General features: G+C 37.8%; 1 protein-coding gene across 2 annotated transcripts; it reads left to right on the forward strand.

Annotated features, from left to right (window-relative positions):
- Positions 1-123: 123 nt before the first annotated feature.
- GRK7 (G protein-coupled receptor kinase 7) lies at positions 124-24,800 on the forward strand. Of its 2 annotated transcripts, XM_021536949.3 has the most exons (4): positions 124-2,494; positions 3,244-3,681; positions 16,463-16,734; positions 20,909-24,800. In XM_021536949.3, exons 1-4 carry the CDS (start codon positions 1,748-1,750, stop codon positions 21,249-21,251), a joined length of 1,800 nt encoding a protein of 599 aa, XP_021392624.1. In that variant the 5' UTR covers positions 124-1,747; the 3' UTR covers positions 21,252-24,800. The 2 variants fall into 2 exon arrangements, with proteins under 2 accessions (XP_021392624.1, XP_085443852.1); XM_085587726.1 differs by lacking the exons at positions 16,463-16,734; positions 20,909-24,800 and adding an exon at positions 8,109-10,103.
- Positions 24,801-25,308: the final 508 nt, after the last annotated feature.

Here is a 25,308-nt window from a genome sequence, read left to right on the forward strand (position 1 = left end):
TGGAATAAGCTTGAGTTCAGCCTTAGGGCCCCAGCTACCAGCCATTTGTCCTGCTGCTCTTTGAGCTGTGGTGGATATTCTGGCCAAACATAAAAAAGATCCTACTGAATTTTAGGAAATTAAAAGCTTTATTAAAAAAAAACAAAAAAACTGAAAGGCTTTGTTACCTTTGTTAAGCTTTGTTACCTCCTTTATGCCTTTCTCTACCCAGGGTATTACAGGAATGTGTTGCTTAAGGCCCCATTTTCAGGACAGCCACCAGCAGAATTCCCCATTTCCCCTGCTGGCTCTTTGCAGTTGCCCGTGCTGTTGGCCGCTCCATTGAGCCCTTTACGTAACCTCCCACCCTGGGCTTGCTCACACCTGGCAGGACTGGCCAGGCTTTCTATGTCTGCCTTGCCATTCCCCCTGTTCTCTTGCACACGCAGCACTTAGCAATGGATGGCCCTCTCCATCACTCCTAGAAAAACACACCTCCAAGGGAATTCTGTAGAGTGCAAGCACGAGTTTTATGTCAAATGGATTCAATGTGGACAGGATTAAGCTTGTAAAAATGAAACACTGCATGGTTGTAGAGTGGCAAAAAGCAGCCAAGAAGGGGTTAACACTTATTATTATAGGGAATCTTAAAGGTGCCTGTTATTACTCTTGATGTTTAGTTTTTGTGATTCAGCTCTTCAGCTTGCTTTAAGATAGTGAAAAAAGAAACTTGACCTTGACCTCAAAAATGTAGCTTGACCCCAGTGTTACTTCTTTTCTTGTTCTCATGATATCTTCCTTAAATTTAAGGAAAGTTTTAACAGCCAAACCACCTGACCCCACAGCAGAAGGGGGCTTAGCCTAGTGAGTGCCACACATAATTTTTATTCTTTTGAAGAGAAAAAAATGCCTCCTGGTAGGCAGCCAGCAAGTGCAGGTGGAATTTGCCTTCACTTGATTATAATCAGCTTTGTCTCTTTGTTGATGTCACCTTAGCTATATGTTGTTGCCACCTTCTTATCCAACCACTTTCTGTCATAAAGCTCAGCAGGGAAAATAAAGTGAGGCCAAAACAACATATGGAAATGTCTTGGCAAGATTTGGCTGTTCATTTGAAGTGTTTTTCATTTTTCTGTGGGTAGGAGATGAAGTCAGAGCTGTGTTGTTTCATATATAAGGATCATTATTTTTAGACCAGTGGCAGTTCTTAGCCTCTCCATGTAATCTGCTCAGACGGAGCCACGGAAGGTGGCAGGGTTTGCATGGACTGTCTGTGGGGCTCAGTCACTGATGTTGAATATAACTTGAGCTTTGGAGGTGTGAATGCTCAAAGCACTGAATTGTGTAGTTCATCTATGTCAAGGTCTTTAGGCATGGCAGCTTTTCATAAAACCAGTTGTTAGTCTGCTGGTGTTCGATGTCGACTGGGGGAGATCCAGGCCTGTCCTTCTGACTGTGGCCAAAGTGCCCCTGAGTTGGAGAGAGTGCACGTATTGCAGCCGTGCATCGCTGCATGTTCCCAGCAGCCAGGGCCAGTGCATGTAGAGGGAATCTTGCTACATTTAAAGATTATCAGGGCCCATTCTGAAAAACACCAGCTGAACCACGTGCGTTTGGTACTGCCAGTGGGAAGGTTTGTCTAGGGTGTCATCCCTCAGCTATACATAGCAAACTCAAAGCTTCTTACAGAGAAACCTCTTACCAGTCACTTTCCACAAATGGTGCCTATACCTAAAGGTACTTAGTGAAAATCCTTGAGAGGTATTTAATGCAAAAGCAGTTCGTTTCTCTGGTGTTTTTCAGAAGCCCTCACACACTAGCAGGGAGAAGTGCAGTGCAGCTACAGCACAGCTCCTGGGCCAGTTACTCATTTTGTCTGAACCAGGCTCTGCCACCCCAAGGGCTTGCCAAGATGTGTGACATGGGGGGGCTCGACAACCTGATTGCCAACACTGCCTACCTCCAGGCAAGGAAGAGTGGAGAAGGAGACACCAAGGAAATGCAAAAGAGGCGTAAGAGCCTCTCACTGCCCAAGGTTGAGGAGTGCAAAGAGCATAGAGAATCCATTGCTGGTGATTATGACAGCATCTGTGAACAGCAACCCATTGGCAAGAAATTCTTCAGAGACTTCTTAGAGACAGTGCCAGAATATTTGGTAGCTAGGGACTTCCTGGATGAGGTGTCAAACTGGGAGCTGGCAGAGGACAATCTCAAGAGCAGTACCATGGAGAATATTGTCACCAATTTTCTTAAGGAAGGCGCCAAAAACTATCTGTCTTTCATGAGCTCTGACTTGGTCAGCAAATGCAAAGCAGCTACTGCAAAAGACTATGAGAACATCATGCACCTGGCCAAGGAGGAAACCAAAGTCTTCTTTAAAGACAAGCCCTTCCAGGATTTCCAGAACAGCCCCTTTTATGACAAATTCATCCAATGGAAAGTGTTTGAGAAGCAGCCAGTAACTGATAAATACTTCTCTGAGTTCCGAGTGTTGGGCAAAGGTGGCTTTGGAGAGGTAAGAGCTTGCACTTTTAAGGATGTGAGTCATCTTTCCCCTTTCAAGACTAGCAAGTGGGTTTGCAAAGAGTAGTGGATTAAGCCACTGTATGAAGATTTGTAAGATGTGCCCCTTCAGATTGCCCTTTTTCCAGAAATCAGCCTGAGTTATTTATACTGTGATAGAGGCTTTTGTTAGTAAAAAGCTACTTTAATATTTTTGTATTCTGTATCTATGCTAGTAGAAAAGCAGGCTTCTTTACAAAAACTTGCATGAATGTTCATGTAGTTAACTATTAAGTCTGCTCCTTGACATCATATTAGCCTGTGCCATCTCACACACTCCCACATAATTCCTAGCTGCAGTTTAGAGAAAAGCACACATCAGTATCTATTCCAAACTACAGTATGGAGGTTTTTTGAGAGTCAAGCGAGTTTAACTGTACAGACATAATCTGTATATGCTGCTTATTCTCATGGTTACAGATTTTTGTTCTTGTCCTTGTTCCTTTTATTTGCTAATACACGTTTACTAATGGCATCCTCGAGAACTTTGCATCAGGGCCACGATAAACTGCTGCTCCAGAACAGAACTGATTGTGCATTTGTTTTTTCTTGTTTTCTGTGCTAATATACTCTTCATAGAAGTTAGCATCAGCAGCTACTAATAGGCATCAATTATTCCCCAGTTCCTGCCTGTTACTACCTTTGATATTCCAGTCTCTGTGTAAGATTCCTTCATTAGCTTTCCATGTGCGTCTTCTCTAGGTTTGTGCCATCCAGGTCAAAAATACTGGCAAGATGTATGCCTGCAAGAAACTGGATAAGAAAAGGTTGAAAAAGAAAAGCGGAGAGAAGATGGCACTGCTGGAGAAAGAGATCCTGGAGAAGGTCAACAGCCCTTTCATAGTCACACTAGCTTATGCCTATGAGACCAAAACCCATCTGTGTCTTGTTATGAGCCTCATGAATGGAGGGGATCTGAAGTATCACATCTACAATGTGGGAGAAAGGGGTTTGGAAATGAAAAGGATCATCTTTTACTCAGCTCAGATCACCTGTGGGATTCTGCATCTCCATTCCATCAAAATTGTGTACCGGGATATGAAACCAGAGAATGTCCTCCTGGATGACAATGGGAATTGCAGACTGTCTGATCTTGGATTGGCAGTGCAAGTCAAAGAGGGAAAAAGCATCACCCAGAGGGTGAGTACAAATTCTTTGAATGTGGGCAGTGGGAAGTGAAGCAATTCTATTTCTAATGCTTTATGAGACAAAGACTTAATTCCCTGAAATTGATTCTATGCTAAAGACCTAATGTAGTCATTTCATTCTGAGAGACAGGTTGTAAGAAGATTTGGTTTATTAACTCTTTAGCTGCTGCATGTGGTGAAATAACTTCTTTTGCACAGAGACAGTAGAATCTACTTGACCTTTTTCTCTTGACATGAGTTCTTGAACCAATGACTTTAGAGAGGCAGATGCTTTGTGCCTTATGGAATACTGCATAGTCAGGGATTTAACCAATTGTTTAATGAGCAGCAATCAAAGATATGGCTCCTGTGTATTCCACTTTTACTCCTAGGAGAATATAGTTTCTTACACATTACTCTTAAAGTGATGCTACTGATTGTATTGCAGTTGTGTGTGTTGCTGCATAATAAATTATTTCCAACCCTCCTTCTCCCCACAAATTAATTCCTGAAACAGTTAGCAGACTTTATGGTTTCTAAATGTCCACGCCTGGCTACATATGTAGGAAGAAAAGAGGGATGACCAACTGGATTTTGTGTGAATTAGATTGTGCAGCACTTCAGCTGGTGCAGCACTTCAGCTTTTTCTCTGGTCATCCCCAACTAACCTGGATATGTAAAAATGTCAGGAGATTTACACAAGAAATGTGTATTCAGATAGCTTAACTGTGAAAAAGACATATATCTCTCAATATCTCTCCTATATCTGGAGCTTTAAGATGTGTATAATGAGAGAATGTGTTTGAAATACACAAGGAAGATGAAGAAATGGAAGCAACATTATAAACTGGTCTATGTTAAATTCACCAAGTTCACATTAGAAATTCAGTAGAAGAGAGGACCCACTAATGGCCTTCTACACCATGTTTGAGTGCACATCTTTTGATGTTAAGTTCAGTAATTTTGAAGGATCTTTTCTTTCCCTGGCAATTGAAGAAATTTGTACTATGAATGGCTTTATTTCTTGCTGAAAGAAAATGTAGAAATGTATGTATATATTGTAAATAATTTTTAAATTAAACTGCATAGTGTTTTGTGTACAAAAATACAGCTTCTGTGGAAGCTTAAGGCAGGCTTTTCAGTAGAGCTTATGTGAAATGAGAATGTTGTTTTGTTTGTAAAGATGGCATTTTTATCATTGAACCCAAAGGTATAAACTTCACTGGATTTTGCAAGTTAGAGAGGCATGCAGCTACTATGATCAGAACAAATAGTTTTGTCAAAGGGCAGTTTTTGATACTTGTGAATATGTGGGTTTGGCAGAAAGAAAAAACCTCAAAATTAAATGTGTATTTAGCAATATGTAACCACTTCTGTTGGTATTAGGGTAGAATCTCAAAGCAATATTGGACAAGGTGGTTGTTCCTCCTCACCTTCTATGACAGCCATCAAATTGTTTTCTTTTGTTGTTTTTAGAAGCTCTAGTCACTATTATATGGTTGCTTTTATTAGAACAAAAACTGAATGAATAATGTGCTACATGATTTTAATATGTTGTAAGGAATTTCAGTTAAAGACAGTTTTATTCGTACATTACATTGAAATAGGAGATGGAAGAATAAGATTTTTTTTATTTTTCTCTATCATAACTAAACGAGTTAAATTAATAATTCCCTTTTTTTTTCATTTTTGCAAAATAGTCATATTTGAAAGCTTCTAAAAAATGTTATATGAGAGCTGGATATTATTATTATTTATGCTCATATCATACACAGGAAGACCAAAGATCACATTTGCAAAACTTACATTAAGCTTCACCATGTACTCCTGTAATAAAAGAAAAATGGTGATGTTAAATTAATTTTTGTCTACTAATTGTAGTCACATTCTGACTTAAAATGATCTGAAAATTTACATCATAACATGCTTTTTGAGTGTGACTCCCAAATTGCTATCACTTAACCAAACCTATACATATCACATTTTCTTTTTTCACTCAAAGGAATGACTCCAAGACAGGTTTATCAAATGAAATTTAATCAGTTGCACTATTTTGCAGACACAGTTTTATAAAAGCATTTTATAAGGGCATTTTTATAAGCTAAAGCAGAATATATATTCCTTACAGGCCAAATCTGTATTGTACTGATATCTAAATGCCTAATGTCATAAAGCTGTTTCTAGATTTTGGATGATGGTTTGAATTGACAATTTAAGGCTTACAGTTTTCAGTAACTAATTAATGGATATTGCTACTGACCTATAGTATGTAATATATGGATTTATCTGTGCATTTCATTAAAGATTGCAAAAAGTACACTATTTTAATGAATTCTGATAGTTTTCTGCACTCTCATAGCTGTATAAGCCATTAAAGATTAAATTTGTTCTCCTTTCAAACACAAAAAAAGTTCCTGTCCTCTCATGTATGAATAAATGCACATCACCCATACATCAACTGGAGGATCCATTAATCCCTTTTGTAAATCTTATTAGGTGATTAGGTTATCACATGGCACAAGTAATAAGCTTGTTAATGAGTTCCTGTTTTAGACATTTCCCAAATTTTCATTTAGGGTTTCTACAAAATTATAATATTATGTACTGTTCATCAGCCAAAAAAGTGTTCTTTGTGGGTGGAAAGGTTTTTTGAATTTTAGATTGATAACTTCAACATGGTCTTAATAAAAAATCAAGTGTGTTTATGCTTCAAAAAAAGCATTGTGCAACTGATGATTCAATACTTATGTAATTGAAGTAGCCTTGGTATCCTTTAAGCACTGCTGTCACCTACGCTCCTTTTGAAAGCACTTGTGTGCTCCATACCAATAGCTCATAACTATTAAAAATAAAAATACCTTCCTTTCAGAAACAGTGCTCCTTACAAAGATCTTGAAAGAGTTGGATACCTAGCCTTAGTTTTCTCCCTCTCTTTTCAATTGCTAAAGCAGCAAGGAGAAACATCCAGCTTTCTGTGTGAATGTACTTAAAACTTACACTGTAGTTGTAAGTAATTGATACAGTAATAGTTACAAAATTTAGAAAACTTTAATTTCCCTAAGTGTGCTGATTTGCCTTTGTGAAGTGCCAGCTGCCCCGAGAAAGGAGAAATCACAAGAAAAAAATAAAATACACAAGTTTGAATAATAACAATCCTGAAAATAAAAGGAGAAAACAGTAGAAAGCTACTTACAATGTAATTTTCCATCATTAAACATACATGGATTAACTGGGATCTTCTCATGATAGCTACATAGACGTGCAATCTACCAAGAAATGTATCTGTGCACATTTAATCAGGCAGACCTCTTACTGACATCACTGGAAACAGAAACAAACTCCAGTGGTAATAAAACTACTCAGGACTTAAATGTCATTATGACTTCCTATAAATTTGCCTGTTGCATCTGATCTGATGTGTTGAGATCAGATCTGGTCTGATCTGATCAGACCCTGCAGGAAATAGTTTGTATCTTAAAATTTTGGCTTTTAAAATATTGTTATTTTCTCTGTATTACATAATTGCAATAGACAAGGAGAAACTGAGACCCTGCAAAGATGGCATTTACACAGGCAAAGTGTTTTGTCTGTTATTACTAGATTGATTCTAGAACTAGGGGTTTTTGCATATGAAATGAGGAGCTTCCATCCCAAGTTAATTCCATTTTTCCAGAAGTTAGTGTGTATTTGCTGTTTATCTAGGGAAGAGTTTTCTGCCCTTACTGGGTATGGCTTTTGTGAAAAGCAACTGTTGCATGTAAATTGTGAAGAACTTTTGTGCAGATGCATGTGCAAGCCAGAGGGCTTAAATATTGACATAATAACTGTGAAAAATAACATAAACATATTTCTGTAGTATTTATAAAAGTGCGTTCATATCTTCAGAGGTTTTGGGCTTCTTCACAGTTTTCCTGTGCTATGTTTTATATATTTGAAGGACATCATAATATTTTTATAGGAAAAACATGTTTTGGTTAAAATCTTACTCAAAATGTCCTTTTGCCCTCCTGTATGTTTGTTTATTATAAGATTCTATTTCTTAGGAAAACAGAAGGAAATCTATTTAGATGTTCCTGAAACTAGCAGTTTAATTTCAAGGCAGCTGAAAAGCAGGAGGAGGGTTTAGACTTGTGAAATAAAAAATAACTCAGCAAGCTATTTTACAGTTGACCTTTGTTCATTATCACATGGCATTCTTATTGGATAAGATTCTGTAAAAATTTCTTCTTCCTTTGCTCTTTGAAGAATGACAGCTCTTCATTTGCTGAGAATTGGAGGAACTTGTTTTGCTTATACATTTTGAAGTATGACATATAAAATTGATGATGTTTTTACTAGCAGAACTGTATTCTTAAAAATTTTGATAATCACAGTTGTTATGAGGTGCGTTGTCATGCCAGGTGTTTCAGATTTTTTTAATCTCTGAAATGTACTGTACAGGATGCAGCCTTACCCACAAAAGTCTGTGGGGCCAGTTGGACTCCATGCAGTGGTACTGAGGGAGCAGCAGAAGTGATCTCCGAGTCACTTCCCAGCATGGCTTTTCCAGCAGTCCTGGGAAACCAAGGAGGTGCCAGTTGGCTGGATGTTAGCAAATGTGATGCCCATCCACACAATGGGCTGGAAGGAGGATCCAGGAAACTACCAGCCTGTCAGCCTGACCTTGGTACCAGAGTGGAGAAGATCATCCTGATTGTGATCGTGCAGCACATACAGGACAACCAGGGGATCAGGCCCAGCCAGCATGGATTTAGGAAAGGCAGGTCCTGCTTGACCAGCCCCATCTCCTTCCATGGCAGGGTGACCTGCTTTGTGGATGAGGAGGTGGCTGTGGATGTGTCTGTCTGGACTGTAGTAAAGCCTGTGTCACTGTTTGCTGCAGCATCTCCTGGAGAAAGTGGCTGCTCATGGCTTGCACAGCTGCTCTCTTTGCTGGGTGAAGATGGGCTGGATGGCTGGGCCCAGAGTGCTGGGGAATGGAATTCCATCCAGCTGGCTCCTGGGCACTGCTGGGGCTCCCCAGAGCCCAGCACTGGCACCAGCCCTGGTTTATGTCTTCACTGATGATCTGGACAAGGGGAGCAAGTGCACTCTCAGCAAGTTCACAGACAGCCCCACATTGGGTGGGAGTTGGATATGGCAGAAAGGATACTGTAGTAATCTCAAATTAAGAGAATGCAATATGTCCCATGAAATACTTTTCCTACACACAGTGGGCCATCCACTTTTTCTGTCAGGGAATGACATTGGAGCCCTTTATGGTGTAGCACAAGGTCTTGGCATGACTTTTACCATTGTTCCTCATTCAGCTTAATCTGACAGTTAATTAATGGTATGGCATTTTCTACAAAAAGCATGCATTCTGGAATGATCCCTTGGGTAAATCATCTAGTGGGCCATGCATTGACTCTTTGTAGCCAAAGATGTTTTTATTTTGTTGGATAAGAAATGCAACATTTGGCTGACACTCTAATTCTTTTAACTTTTGCTTTGACAGCTTTGACCAGAAGCAGTATTGCAGAAACAGTAAGCTGGGAGATGGTGAGGAATGTAGTACTTCTTTCTTACTGGACCACATGTGGCATTCCATTTGCTGTCATGAGTAGTTAAAGTTAACAGGCATGCAGTTAGCTTTTTAAGGAAGACAAAATAAAGTCCTGGAATTGCAGACATATCCAAGTGAAAACTAGGGCCTTGGTTTTGCCCATTATTCAAGTTTAAAATCTGCTAGTGAAAGGTAGCAGGTGGTGGTTCTTAAAACAGATATTAAACCAGAATGTAGTTAAGCTGCAGGACACTCTTTCAAAGGGTCTTGTAGGGTCTGCAAATTTATCTAGGTTCAGGGGGAGAGTGGACAATTAGTGGAAAAAAGTTTTGTTGAGAGAAACCATTTCTGCCTCTGGAAGCCCTTGAACTGCAAATAGTTGGAGTCTGGGAAAGTATAGGGAAGTCTCAATGTACACACCAGGCTCTTACAGACTTCCCTGTACATTAATTTGTTTGAATGTAGTTCACAGACAGTGAACTGGCCTATGGGCCATTAGTCTGATGCAGCCAGTGCCCATCTCCTTGGATTTACATTTTAAGGAATAGTACCTCCAACGTTTGTCATAATCCTGACAGATAAGGTGAATGAAATCCCATGGATTTCAGTGATCAGCACTCTCCAGGCCTCATTGACATTTGCACTGCTTGACCTACAGTGGCTGTACCTACACTGGAGGGGCTCTGCTCTTCACAGGGCAGCCTGCAGTCCTCTCCCTCAGTCACAATGTCATAGAACACAGACTTCTCTTTGACATCCCCTTTCTGAGGAATGAATTCATTATGAAGAGCTTCATAAAATAGAGCTAAGTAGATGGAGAGTCTTTTCCCTTATTAACACTGTTTATGGAATATTCTGTGGTCATTAAATAATGAAACCACAGATACCTCTGAAGTATTATTATTTTTACCTTATAGATGGGACACAATCAGGAGACATTTAAAAGGAAGTTAAAGGGGAAATCATGTTACAGGAAGACTAAAGAACCCTTGTAATCTTTGAATTCTAATTGTGTATTTCTGAATCTCTACCAAGTGTTCTGTTTGTCCCAAATGCTCCATCCTATAATATCTGATTGCTTCCCAGTCTGTCAGTGCCTTCTCGTGTCTTCTGATGGCATGTCACTGAGGTGGGAGTGTTAGCAAGTTCTCTCTCCAGTCGGGATCTGAGGCAAAGGTTTATATGTGATCATGCAAGAAGAAAGCAGGGAGCTGCTCGTAGAATCCAAAGTTAAAATTGGTGCCCAGTTACTGGATTGTTGTTTCTCAAGCCCTTTATCCCTTTGACTTCCATACAGCATGAATCTAAACTGAAACCATGTTGTACCTTGTCTATTTCTCTTCCCAAGGAGGTGCACACAAGGAACAGTCCCTGCTGCACAGAGTGGCTTTCTCTTTTGTTGTGCAACTTCCTTCATTTCAGTGATTACTGATGACCAAACTTAAAAGATTAAAAACCAGTGCTGGATTTTTTTACTATTCCAGTTAGTGACTTTGAACCCAGGGCCATTTTTTTCTTTTTTTCAAATATAGCAGAAACCTCTTTTGTCTCTTTTGTGCTATTGCCTGTGGGGGCTTTTTTTTAAAGCACTCAACTTTCCCTATGAAAATCACCTTCTTATGTGAGAATCAAAAAAAGTTTGATCTTGAATTCTTACCATAAGCATGTGGGATTCACATGCTTCTGTAAGATTCAAGACCAAACTTGGGATTGGAGTGCCTAAGCTCCAGTGTTGACTTTCTCATTATCTTCTCCTGCTACTCTGAAGAGCCCTCCTTGTGTTCTTCTGAATCAGCAATTTACGATGGGCCATCCCATCAGAAGGTCCCTCCTTCTGCTAAGCATTAACAATACGCATATCTTTATTCTGTGTGACTTTTCCAAGTGCCTTTTGCCCTATTTAGATCTAGTTTTCTTTAAAAAAAAATAGTTGCCTATTAATTGGGTCAGCTAGTTTCTTGTTACTGTATGAACATGTAGTGAGAAACTGGAGGAACTGCAATTCTGTGTAACTCAGTTAAATTACGCTCTGTTCCTCCTCACAGTGACTCTTGGGAGAAGAATTAAGATGGTGAAGTGAGTGACAGAGGCAGATCAGTGTTGTTCTCCCCATCTAAGGCCTGTTAGCTTGTGTGCAGGGAAGAGATTTCTGTGGTCTGTTCCTGCATTCCTACAGGGTCTATTAAGGCCATTGCTGAAGGAGTGGAGGAACAGCTGGACAAGAGAACAAAGCAGGCAGTGGCACCCCTTGGAGGAAGGAAGGACCGAGCCCCAGGAAACAGCTGATAGAGCTAAACTCAGCTTGTTTTTTTTCCTCTGTTCAACAGTTCTTGTGCCATGGCAAACAAAAGATAGACATTCTGATTTGCTTTACTGTTTGGTTTGTTATATCAATGGAGTTTGTTTTGCAGAGATCTGTGGGAAAAGGTAGCGAGATCTCAATCCCGTTTCTCCCCATTTGCCTGTTTCTGTGCTGCTGAAAGCTCCAGAGAGTTGTGTCTCCTTCTTGCCTGCACCTGCTGGAAGCTGGCACAGGGGCAGTGTTGGAGGGGCTGTCCCCTGCCCGGACAGCAGTCCCAGGGATGTGTGAGCTGCTGCACTGCGGGCCTGCTTCTGCCCCGAGCTCTGCTGTGCCAAGTGCCTCTTGACTGCACTGGGATCTTGAGTGCACTTAGTGCTTCTCAGGATCACATCTTCAATTACTAAAAGATTATAATTATGTGACCTTTGAAAAATTTATGCAGGATCGCATTTCACAAAAGAAACATTTGTATACTTTCAGATGAGTCATTTCTACTATGCCTTGTCAAATCACACTCAAAGCAATAATTCCACTCAATGGAGCTTCTTTGCTAATGAAGCCAAGGACAGCATTTGCACATTACATTTTAGAGAGTTACTGAAAAATTGCCTTTTGGGTTGTTCTCAAGGTAATGAAATAAAGGGAAAGAAGATCTGTGAATCCTTTTAAAAAGCAGATCAATTAAAATTTAATTGACTGAAATATATTGACTATTTTTATAATTCAAGTAGCATATGCAAGTAAATCATCCTGCTTATCACAAAAGACCATATTAGATCGAGAGCAAGCAAAAAGTAGCTAGTGTTGTATTCACTACGCTTTAAAATGTTCTGTGCCTCTACAATGGCATAAATAGAAAGTTGGGATAATACAGCATTCTTCTAGTAAAAAAGTTGGGATAATATAACATTCTTTGTCTTCTTTGTGATGTTTTTATTAGATGTTTCCAGGTCAGTGAAGGTGCAATATCATGTGTTTGTGTCTCTGTAAGATCACTTAATTAGTTAACACATATGTTCAAATGGTTTCTTGTATTACCAGGAATTATACAGGAAAGAAGAGAATAATATGCTTGGTCTCAGTCAAAACCCAGTCAACATCCTAGTAGTGTAGAGTTGACAACAAAGGAATTAACTTTGAGTATGGGTATTTTATTTTCTCCATTTCCATTAAAATAGTGAAATTTATCCATGTAAACTAAGATCTAGTAAGAAATATAATATACAGCTTCTGAATTTACTTATAAATTGTACTGAATGAAAACATCTGCAAGATCATACAAACCAACTGATTTTTTTTTTTATGATAGACATATTAGTATCCCATACTTAGAGATATTCATTCTGAGGCATGGTCAGATAATTCTAACTGAATTAAATATTCAGTACCAGCCCATGGGAAATAGACCCCTTGAAAAAAATAATGCATTTATCTTTTGTGGTTGTTTTTAATTTCTTTGCTTTCTGTCCTTTTTTTCATCTTTGCACTAGAATATACTTTACAGTATACTTATTTACTCCACACATGCTAAAAGTAATTTACTTTCATTCACTTTTGCAATGGGAATCAGTGGATAAGTGTTCCACCTAATACATTATTTTTTGCTGCTCAGATTTCACTTCTAGCGAGAGTTGTACAGTTTTATAACTCCCTTCACAAAACTTCTGTTTTACCTCATTACATAAATCTCTCCTGAGGTTACTGAGGCTGCCTTTCCTGTTGCCCTAGGATCTCTGTTCCTGGAAAGATGATCTGATTTTTACATCTTGTTCTCTATAATGATTAGTATAGGGATGCTAGGTATTACCTTCCCTCTAATGCTGCCTAGTCTCCAAAGATAGAATTAAATCTTCATTTGAAGGATCTGTGTTCTTCCAGGTGCTGAATAATTCCTTTTTTGTGTTCTCTAATACAGCAAATTCTAAAGGCTTTAGTATCTTTCTTCACAAATCATTTTGCCAAAACTAAATATATAGAGAAATAGGTGGAAAAGACTAAAATTTAAGCTCTTTCTTTTCTTCCTTTTGTCCAATTCCTATTTTGATAAAAGTAGAGATTCATGTATTTCTCCCCTCTTACAGTTTTTCTTCCCCCTTAAAAATCCCCGTTCGCTTGTGAAATGTGTTTGCTTCTGCTGAAAATTGTCACGTTTTAATGGGTTTTAAGTCTCAAATCTTATGAGATTAGGTTTAGATTTCCTGTTTCTTAGGCTGTTCCTTCATTGTGAATAGAAGGAAAGCTTCAGGGTTGGGAGAGTTTTGTTTTTAGATTCAAGTTTGGATGAAATTCTATGAGAAAACCAGCTCTCATTAAATTCTGAATTGGAATGGTTTGGCATATCAGAGGAATGATATGTTTCTAGACTTTCTCAGATGGAGTTGGATCAGCTCAGTAACAGCTCAAAATCCCAGTGCTAGTAATTTAGTGTTGAAGTTTAGTTCTTGTTTACATTTAAGCTCATCCACAGCCTGTCACTTTAGCCTGAAGGGAGGCTGTTGTCAGTCAATTCTGTTTTCTATTAAGTTGTGGTTGTGCTGTCTTTTTGGTCTTTGGTGATGGCCTTGCTTTCTCTGTTCTTTAGAAACACAAGCACCATGTCAAAGCATGGTGTTATTCCAGATGGTATATCCTGCTGGAGGATATGTTGAAAATGCCTGTGAAGAAACTGAAACTACTTCTTTTGAAAAAACATCTGTGGAAGAGAAAATGCAAGTGGAACTAAAGAGACAGTCTGAAAAGATCTGCCTTGAGACACATTTATGACAGTAGATTTCTGACTTTTCCATGTCAGATGTATCCAGGTTCTGTATGATGATGCTAAGTTGCAGCAAAGTAATCTCTTATCAGTAAGACCACATTGTGCTGTCAGGGCACATTTTGATGATAATGTGACTCAATAGTTCTTCAAGGCATTAGTGCCCCATCTTCATCTCAGTAAAAATAAGAATGTTTATTGCTTCCCAGAAGGAGGAAAAAAAAAGCAAGGGAAAAAAAAAAGTTCCAGAAACCTATTTAGAGCTATGTTTACTAATCCACAGCGAGCTCTGTGTGCAAGCTTTTGTATCAAAATTTCTCTACTACTTTCAGCCTCTCCTCTTCTTTCCAAGTTTTTCTGAAGCCAGATGGATCTGGGGTCTGTGATCTGTGTTTGAGCATTTGTCCCCTTACTGGAACAGAGCAGTAATCATACCTAGAAATATAATACTGTCAGGGTATCTCTCAATATTTTTGTTAGAGAAACCCCATCGTATGCAGTACAAATTGCCTGTGGGATGATGTCAGCAGCTCCTCTGTACTTCTGTAGCTTTAGTGAGAGAGGCAACTGTTCACTTTCAACCTTCCATTTTGCTTTCAACCTGACTGATACTTTTGTTCTTCTCATCCCATTTATGTTTTTCAACCAAATGGATGATTTTGCTCTATATCCTTAAAAACAAAACAAAACAAAAAAACTAAAAAGAGAGAAAATAAAGTGGATTTAATTTTCTGTCTGTTAGGCTTATGCTTTAATTGATGCTAAAATGTTCCCTCTTGCACACATTGTTTACAGCAGAGACATTATATATCATAATGTGTACTGACACAAGCTGAAGCTTATGGGGAGACCTGACTTGGAAGTACTGTGCCTAAATTTGCAAAAATCAGAGGGGTTATCTAATGCCATAAAATAAAATGCATCTGTTGAGCTGCTCTTTTTATAGATACAATTTGTCCAAATGAGCTTAGCTTTACCTTTTTCTAACTGTTTTGCTTTGAAGTGAATCTCTGTCACTGATTGTATTCTGATATCAGTAATAATGACCATTTTGAGTAAGTTTTAGTGGGATTTTGCACAGGCACAGTTTGTTATTTTAAATTGTTATACTGGTAATATCTAAGTCCCAGTATTTAAAAAATATGTGACAGGTTCAAGCAGCTTCTGACATGGTTATCACTGTTAGGTGGATCTGCTAAATACGTAATACAGAGCATGAGGCGCAGCAGTAAATGTGGGTTCAGCGGAGGAAATGCTGTTGTGATTGGAATCCCACATCCTCAGTCATGTAACAGAGAGAGCTGATCCCTTCACTGCCCTCCCAGGTGAATCAGCTCCCTGGGGACAGAGGCAGCAGGAGCTATTTCAGTCACTGCAGCCTGTCCCCCAAGGGGCAAGTGGCAGGGCTGGGAAGAAAGCAAGCAGATGTCCCTCTCAAAGAGTGGCCATTTCTTCTCTCAGAGAAGGGGCCATTAGTGCTGTAAATAGTCTTTATTCAGGCATCTTTTTTTAGTCAGGAAGTATGAATTTGTTCCTGCACCCAAATGTGCGCAATTTATGAATTATGATTTTCATAGGTTTACTTTCTTACAGTGGTTTTTAAGAGTTTTTCTTGGCCCTAGGTGGAAGAAATTTATGCAGAAACCAAGAGGGAGGTGGTGAGAACTTCCTCATGGCAGCTCAGCTACTGGCTTGATGAGAATTTTCTCACTGGCAGCAGAGCCCTGTCTTGGACCAATTATGTAACTATTGCACAGTGACTGTTTAAATCTGTGACTGTTTTTCCTGGTTTTTGTATTTTTTAAAATATTTTCAAATTGACTGCTACTTGTGTTTACACAATAAAACTAAGAATATCTTCAATGAAAAAAAAAAAAAAGAGGAAGATAGCAAGTTGCCCTGAATTTAAAATTAAAGCACTTTTAGGTAGAAATTGCACTGACATTTCAACTTTGAAAAGCATATTTAAGACAGTTTTCTCACGTGCCAAGATGTTTAAAGAGAGATATGGTCTATGTTCTAAAAAAGTTGTACCTCACCGATTCTAGATTTTAAAAAAAGGTCAGGGTTTCTAGATCTAAAATATATCAGTAGAATTACTAATATTTTGAATAAATATAGAGTAGTCTGTTTAATTGTATGCATTTCACTACTGACATTGTAAAGTAAATCTATTTTTGTGTTTGCAATAGGCTGGGACAAATGGTTACATGGCTCCAGAAATCCTGAAGGAAGAGGACTACAGCTATCCCGTGGACTGGTTTGCTATGGGGTGTACTATTTATGAGATGGTTGCTGGGCGAACACCATTCAAGGATTTCAAAGAAAAGGTCAATAAGGACGAGGTTAGAAGAAGAACTCTGGAAGATGAGGTGAAATTTGAACATGCCAGCTTTACAGAGGAAGCAAAAGATATTTGCAAGCTGTTTTTGGCTAAGAAAAAAGAGGACCGTTTAGGAAGCAGGTATGCCTTCTCAATCTCAGTACAAGAGAAATTAAAGCTGCAAACAATAGTTTACTCATTGCACAAAATGGGTTGGAACTTCACTTTATACAGAGTAATGAATTTCCCCTTTCACTTCTAGAAAGAAGGAGGTGGAAAGTTTTGAAGATAATATGGAAATAAGGAATATTGTTGCAATAGTGTGATCATGTATCTTCACTCCAGATGACTCATAGGAGTTGCCTTCTTGTTATTTTCTGTGTTAGACTCTATATAGTTTTGGGAGAAAGGGTCAAAAGGATTTTTCTTACACATTCTTTCCTAAAGGTAAAAGATATTCAAGTGGATACCTGCATCCCTGCTAGTGCAGACTGAATGCAGAATATTAGGCTGTATTGCTTACTGGAATGATGTGGGCAGATATCCAGATTTACAATGTGGATTCTCTTCCCTGCAGATACCTAATTTGCAAGGCTGCATCATTGGCTTCTTACTGAAGAGACCTTAACCTCTGCTTTGCTCAAGTGCTTTAAAAAGATGCTATAGAATATCTGGTCATTCTGACTCATCTCAGGGAGAAAAAGAATATTTGGCACAAATTCCTATAATGCAAAACATTTCTGGGCACTTCAGAGGTGGCTTTGGGTTGATGAAGACTGGTAGATATGTCCATGACTTAGCAATTTCAAGGAACTGTTCAATAAGAAGAGAATTGCAAAGCTAAACCTTTTAATGTTTAACTTGTAATAGCTCTGATCCCTCTTAAATGATGTGTGTGTGTATAAATGATTTAGTGCATTTCCAATTAGATTGCAGATCTACATTTGTAATCCAGACAAATTAAAGAAATATAATAAAAATGTAAAAAATTAATCAGAAACTGATAATACCTATATTTAGTTTACACTGTGATTTGAATACAAATATATGTATCCGGTAGTTTTCCAGTCTAAAGGTGGAATAGACAAAGGTCTCATTGAAAATGCATTGATAGTCTTCTAAATTTATATTTCATAACAATGTGGAACAGTTTTTCAAAATGTTAGGCAAACATTTGTCTGAAAGAATTAACTCTAATGAGAGATAATAGATCATTAATATACATATTCTTAATATTCTGTTGGTAAATGAAGACAGGTACTTTTGTGCCTGATGAATTTTCCCAGCAACTTTGCAAGACAACAGAAAAAAGTTATTTTCAGCAGTACATGGAGTATGTTTAATACAAAATCTATATTGTTTCACTATGTATTAAAAGCTTACTTTAAAAGTAATTTTAACACAAAAACATTCAGAGCATTCTTAACTTAAAGTCAGCATACTTTGCAGACCTATGGACTTACAGCACTTCGTGAAGTAAACAAATTTCAGAGTAGGGGAAAATGAAATTTAGAAATTGTGAGTGACTTGGTTGGGTTCATTCAGCAAGTCTGAAACAAAACCAACAACTCATGATTCACTTACTGTAACCACATTGCCTTTTCCAGGGGAATAATTTACAATCTTTCTGTCTGCTTTTTGTTCCATAACTTCTCAGCAAAATGAGAAATGGACACAGAAAGGTTACTGCACATTGTATTTTTAATTTTCTGCTGTTTAAGATATCCTTCATCTGATGTGCCATACTTGGAGAAGGTGAACAATAAATAGGATGTATACCTTGAGCATGATCCAGAATAAAAGTGTACATGTACCTCTTAAACAGGGTGATACTATCCAGGACAGCTGTGTGTTATGTAAAGATTAGCACTGTAATTCTCCTAAGGACAACAAGAGCTTGGGTTATCCACAGCAGTGCCTGTTGCATAAGTTAAAGCTGCTCAAAGACAGCTTTATTTTGTACACCTGACCTTTTAAAACACTCCTATCTTCTATTGAAGATGTGATTTCACTAGCTAACTCAGAAAAGATGTAACCCCTTTTCTCCACTGAAACTTTTTGAGATAATATCTCAGATTCTGAACCTGTAAAGTGATTTTAAATTTTTTTTAATAGAAGAATACAAAATTGCCCAGCTTCATGTGAGTTCGTTTGCTCTTCCTATTAAAGTTATGTAAAAATGCAGTTCACAGAGGATGAGCTCAAGTTCATCTCCAGCTAGTTGGAAGATGTCTTAGTTCCAGTAGATGGCATTCATGTAGCTTTACATTTTTTAACTTTTTATGGTTTCAGGACAACGAACACTGCAGCAATTCATTTTGCAGCCTCCACCAGCTTCTAGTGCTTTTTGGTTTATGTTACAGAAAGGAAAAGCAAAATAAAGGGAGATTTTTGTGAGCGCCTCTGCCCAGTCAGCACTCCTGGCTTACCAGTGTCCCAGGATACCAGTTAACTTGAACAGCAGCTGAAATGCATTTCAGGCTAACAGTAAATGTAAATAAATAATTTCAGCTTCTCAAGTACTTGGTTATCACTGGCTAGGTAAGGTAGATAATTTTGCAAGCCTATGGATATGCAGAAGTCAAGATCCTTAATCTGTACACTCATAATTTTGTTCATATGGTGCTTTGGGGTTGAAAACATAATATTTTTCATTGCCTAGCATGCCTGGATGGCAGCATCTACCATTCTTCAGGTTGTGGCATCCTGCTTATTTATGGTGGTGTAGAGTGGGTAAAATGGCTAGTGGTGGCTTGCTCAGAAGAACTGGGCAGCAGAGGTACAAAGTGACAATTTTCTAGCAAGGGGCTGAAAAGAGCAGCTGGTGTTTCATCTCTGAGTTTCATCTCTGCTGTGCACAGGGAACACCAAGGCAGGCTAGAAGCACAACAGGGCCAGCATGAGGAACGGGCGGTAGTGCCAAGGTAGATGAGTTGTTCTGCATGCATGGAAATTTAAGATTAAAAAAAAATAAAGATTTTTCCATAATCACACACATCTACTGCTTCTATATGATGCTTCTGCACACTTGCAAAGATAAAAAGACTTGCCAAAGGTTTGCATTATATTTTATTCATAGAACATTGTCTAGAGATATATGAGGACTTAGACTTTGCTAAGTTTGGTTTTGTAAGGAGGTAGGAAAAGAAAAAAGCAATGTGTTAGGAAGTACCATTTTCTGAGGCCAAAACGCAGACAGATTTGATTCTCCTATATTACTGTTTTCAAGAGCAGTGCATCTATAAATACATTAAACAAAGAGTGCTTAGGTGTGGAAAAGACAGTGCTCCTCTCTGCTCCTCCTTTCTCTAGAATTCCAAATTCAGACTTTGCATGGCTTGACACTAAAGGCATAGTTCAAAAGCTGCAGGCTTTGGTCATGCTTCAGCAAGCACACATTTGTGGCTCAGATGATTTTTATCACCAGAAAATGTCCTACATGTCTCTCTACAGGTCTACAGTGAAACAATTCACTATTTTTTTTATAGCTGAAGTTCTCCCCGAGGTCTGCAGTTGGTTTTTGTAAGATTTATTTAACTTAAGTATTTACAGTGATTTAGTCCTTTCTTGTTTTCATTACTGGGTTTTAACTATATTAATAAAGGATTATGTTTGTGACAGTAGCACATCTACTTCATCTGTGAATATCTTGCCTAAAAAAATACTTGTTAATTTATAAGAGTAGTTACTTTGAATGAATTGTCACTATAAGTGGGAGTGTTTGTTTGAGTGACATAACTGAATTCTAGGCTGTAAATGTGTAGATGCTTTGAATTAAGATAAAATGAGAATTATCATTTGTCACCAGCTTCTGTTGCTACACTGAGTCAGTCTAGAGATGTATTAACCCAATATACCCCATTCTAGAGTTTAATACTTATTCTTACCCTATAGTTCAGATACTCTTATCCTAGAGATACAGAGCCAATCATTGAAATTCCCTTGTGGGACAGTAGATCCAGTACTCCCCCTCCCACCCTGCTGTAGGTTCAGTTCTGGTGGAAGTGAAACTTTGGGTGGGGTATCCCGGATGCAGCACTGCAGCTCCTGCATGGCACCTTGCCTGGGCTGTTACCCTGAAGGTGCAGTCATGGGATCAGAATGTTTTCAGCTTCTCGGCTTGAGTTGTACAATGCAGCGTTCCTCGGTTAGGAAAAAAGGAATTGTGTTGCATGACATATATATACAATATATACATCTATAGATCTATATCTATAGCTATATATCTAAAGTACTGACATGTACAAAACACAGACACCCTTATATCTCTCTGAGAGCAAAACACACTGATGAACAAACTTTTGCTTTATTGCAGGAATGAAGATGATGACCCAAGAAAACACAGCTTCTTCAAAACTATAAATTTCCACAGGTTAGAGGCAAACCTTGTTGACCCTCCATTTGTGCCAGATCCATCAGTTGTCTATGCCAAAGATGTTGCAGACATTGCTGACTTCTCTGAAATACGAGGAATTGAGTTTGATGACAAAGACAAGAAGTTCTTCAAAAAGTTTGCGACAGGTGCTGTCCCTATACCCTGGCAGGAAGAAATCATTGAAACGGGACTGTTTGATGAACTGAATGATCCCAACAGAGTTGTTTCTGGAGGTTATGCAAATGGAGGGGAAGCTAAGTCAGGAGTTTGTTTGTTGTTGTAATGATATCTTTACCAAAAAGAGTAGAATCCACCTCAGAACTTTCCATATTCTGACTCTGTTTCAGAACCTCAGTACACGTGTTTGAGAAGAGCCAGCCAGTGTAATGTGACATTGACAGGCTGTGTAGGACCACCAGCTGAATAGACTGTATTATTTTCCTTTGTTCTAAGAAAGGAGATATTTTTGTGTTATTGGAGACGAATCAAATGAAGAACCATATTTCTCCAAGAAGCTTAGATTAGAAATTCTGAAATACAAAAAGCAGTGATACAGTGAAGAGGCAAAAGCTTTTGACTGCTTTGAGTACAATGATTCATTGGGTTTTTTTCTTGTTATTTCTACTAACATTTCCTATTTGTTCCACAGTTTTCAGGAAGGATTTTTTAATTTTAAAGTAATCTCGGATAGTGGAGCTCATATACCCTGTCAAACTCAGAATCCTACTGGTTAGCCAGACTGTCTGTTAAATTCTGTTAGGTTTTCGGTGGTTTATTGTAATATGTTCAAATTGTCGTAAGATGCAAAGAAAGCTCTACATATCACTTGGAAATAAGAGCAACAGGATCAAACTCTGCAAAAGTTATTTTAATGGAGTGAAGATAAGATTGCACCAATTTAATGGAATAAAGCATTTATTAATTATTATTAAGTGTATTCTTATAAGTGTTAATAATATATACAAAGAAAATGTATTTACAATTAAATACACATTATTTTTGGCAATTTTAAACTTTTATCAGATTTCCCGATAATTTTTCTGTATTTTGGTGATAAATTAAGCTACAGATAGACCAAAGCAATTTATAATTGACTTCTTACAAGACATTTATTTCAGTGTAATGTAGATTTTAATTCAAGTTGAAAAATGCATTATATTGTTGAGTGCTGTAATGGTGAAAAAATTATGTATGCAAATTGAAACTATCTTCAAATGTTTATTGATTCTCATGCAAATTTTGAAGTGTTTTTATTTTTCAATTTTATGACAACCTAAATTGAATTACTTGGGAATATTGCTATGAATACTTGCTCCTGGTGAAGTGTATTACTCATGAGATGCCTCCTGCTGATTTTCTGTGATAAGAAAATAGGCAGTTGTTCTTTGCACAACTTTTAAAACTGACCCTGCACATGCTGGTCACTGTCATCTATCCAGCCATAATTTCCATTGACTAAAGTGGAAGTGGAAACTACTTCATTCCTTGGAGTCCTGGAAGCTGCAAATGCCCCATTTTCTGTTCTTCATACAGCAGATTTCCTACTGAACTCAAGGACTTCTTTTGGCTAGACACTAGTGTTAACTCACATGTCTGTTTTAGAGGAGGAAAACCTGTATATACGATGTCTTCTGTACTCAGGTCTGTCATGTGAAGCACACAGCATTGGTACTTATTTACAGCCTAATAGCACATCCCAAACTCTTAAGTTTTAAATACTGTAAGTGTTTTAGTCACAGTTAAGTAATACAATGGTAATACTTTGTGTTGTTCTGAGTAGAAAAAGAATTGTTCTTTTTTCCTTTTAAATTTGCTTTTCCGGTGCTTTATATACTTAATATTGAAGTGAAAACCAAGAACAATTTTACTTAGGATTAGTGGGTAATCCTGTTCATGAATTATGACCATAAAATTGTCTGCCTTTTGAATGGAGACTTTCTGTCAAATAATTTAAAACAATATAAGCTGAATTCTGATTTGGTCTTTTAATTGAGAAGGATGATCCTGAAAGATGGCGAGAAGCAGAGGAAGTTGAGAAAAGAGCAATGTCATCCTGGCATGGATTTACAAGAGTGCTTCCACTATTGTCATCCATTGATTTTATTTCTCATTGTTCCCACCTGCAGAAAGCTCTCACAGTGGTAGTAAATATACTAGGCTAGTATATTTAAGAAGCCAAAAGAGAAAACTTTTATTATTATATGCATTTTGAAAAACCCACAAAACACAAAGCGGCACAAACACCACAACCACCACCTGATTACAGCTAGGAGAGACATGTTAGTGCTAGTGGCATCAAACTTTTGTCCTGAATTGATACACCTCAAATCCATAGAAATGCTGTTTCAAAAATCCTCCAGAACCATAAAGCAGTACTCTGAAATGGCTGTAGGTTTTCCAGTGCATTACTGAGTTTCAAGTTGCCATTTGGAAAGAAGTATAGACAGAACCAGAATTTAATGTCTTATAAAAATCACATATCCCCAGTGATATTGGGTGCTGCAAGGCTGCATTTTGCAAAATGTGTTGCATTACTGAGATCTGTGAATTCAGGACACCATGTGTGCATAACATTGGATTATTTAGTTTTAGAAATGTTTTGGTGTCACTAATCCCATCAGGATGTGCATCAGTGAGATCCATAATATTAAGTGTTTCATTAATCATTCAGAGTAACACATCAGAAGTCTGATAATGCACAGTTTGGCAAAGTGTATGACAGAGAAGAATGTGTTAGTTTGAAATATTTATTTTAATTTTCTAAATTCACTTTTGACAACATGGACAACTTCTATTGGCACCATGGAGAGGAGGCAGGAGAAAGATTTTTCTGTATTCCTGTTAGCATTTTCCGTGACTCTTTAAAAAATTATTTTCAAAATTTTTAAGGAATCTGTGAAATACTTTGTTCTTTTCTTCTTCCTGCCACTGTGAAGTTCCTTGTTAAACTTTCAGGAGCAAAGTTATTTTAACAACCTGCTTCACCTTAACAAAAAGCCAACAATCCCAGAAGATTTACATGTTCAGTGAATTGTCTTACTGCAACCAAAGATGCTACTCACGTGAGTAAATTTAAATGAATATGCAAGTGTTGCAAGAGCAGGGCCCAAGTCAAAAATATTGACTAGGTCACTGGATGTTTATGGTAGAAAGTGAGGGATGAGTGGGGGAGGAAAATAACCATGTGGTTATGGATTACTTGAGTTGTTGTGGCAAAAGAAAATTATGTAATTTGAAACTGTAATTTTTTTCTTCTAGCTGTCTCCCTTTTTTCTGCTTTGCCAATGTTGTGGTGTCTCACTTGGCTGCCTCATTTTCCAGCAGATAAGATGCTTTTGAGTGCTAATATAATCTAAAAAACTAAATTGTGAACTCTATTGCATTAACTGCCGTTTGTGACAGGTTACAGGGTGCCCTGGCCACTCTGCAGGCATTGTACAAACAGTGTTGTCTTTCCTGCCATGTTTAACTCAGTCCAGCTGCTGGAACTGTTTGGTAATTCTGACTGTAGCAAGCTAAAATGTGACATCCATACTGGCTTGATGTGTTCTTAGAAGAACATAATTTAAAGTTCGACAACACTCCTGCTGCTCTGAAAGGTGTAAGAGAAAGACCTTTCCCTTGTATCTCAAGTCCAGATTTTTTTGATACTACCTCTGTTCCTCTTACCATTGCTCCCCTCATTTCACTGAGCACAGAGACAAAATTATGCTTGTTATTAATATTAACCTAATGAAATCATTGTTCACAGAGATTATTTCTCGGTGGTACTGAGTACCTTCAGTTGTTTCATTGCAAAGGCTCATTTAGTCAATAAATACCTTGTGTTGCAGCAAGTAGTTCACTTTTTTATTCCAGTATGAAATAGATTTAGTAACAGGAACCTGGGTGCAGATTCCTAGCACACCTTCAAAGTGGAATCTTTATTAGGGAAGGCACCTTTACATTAAGCTAAGAGCATAATACCAAATATAATACTTGAGATAGTTATTTCTTCAACTATAAATTAATGCTAGTACTAAAGTAAGATGTGACCTGTACTTAGAGCAGATGCCTGAAATTGTACAGTTGTAATTATAAAGTGATGCATGGTTTTATATACTTTCAATATTAGCAATTTTTTAGAAACAAAATGCTTATAATACTGTATTGAAAATACTATCACTTTTACAGCTTTTAATGATATATCTGTAACATTTTTCTGATCTGAATATCCACATCTATGATGAGGATAAGTAAGTATGCTGACATTATTTACCTTAAGAAGTATAAATTGCTTATTTAATGTTGTGGCAATAACTTTTATCTTTTTATCATTTGTTTTTTAATACCAAAAGATT

This window comes from Lonchura striata, chromosome 9 (assembly GCF_050655825.1).
Source record: "Lonchura striata isolate lonStrDom1 chromosome 9, ASM5065582v1, whole genome shotgun sequence".
NCBI classification, from domain to species: Eukaryota; Metazoa; Chordata; class Aves; order Passeriformes; family Estrildidae; genus Lonchura; species Lonchura striata.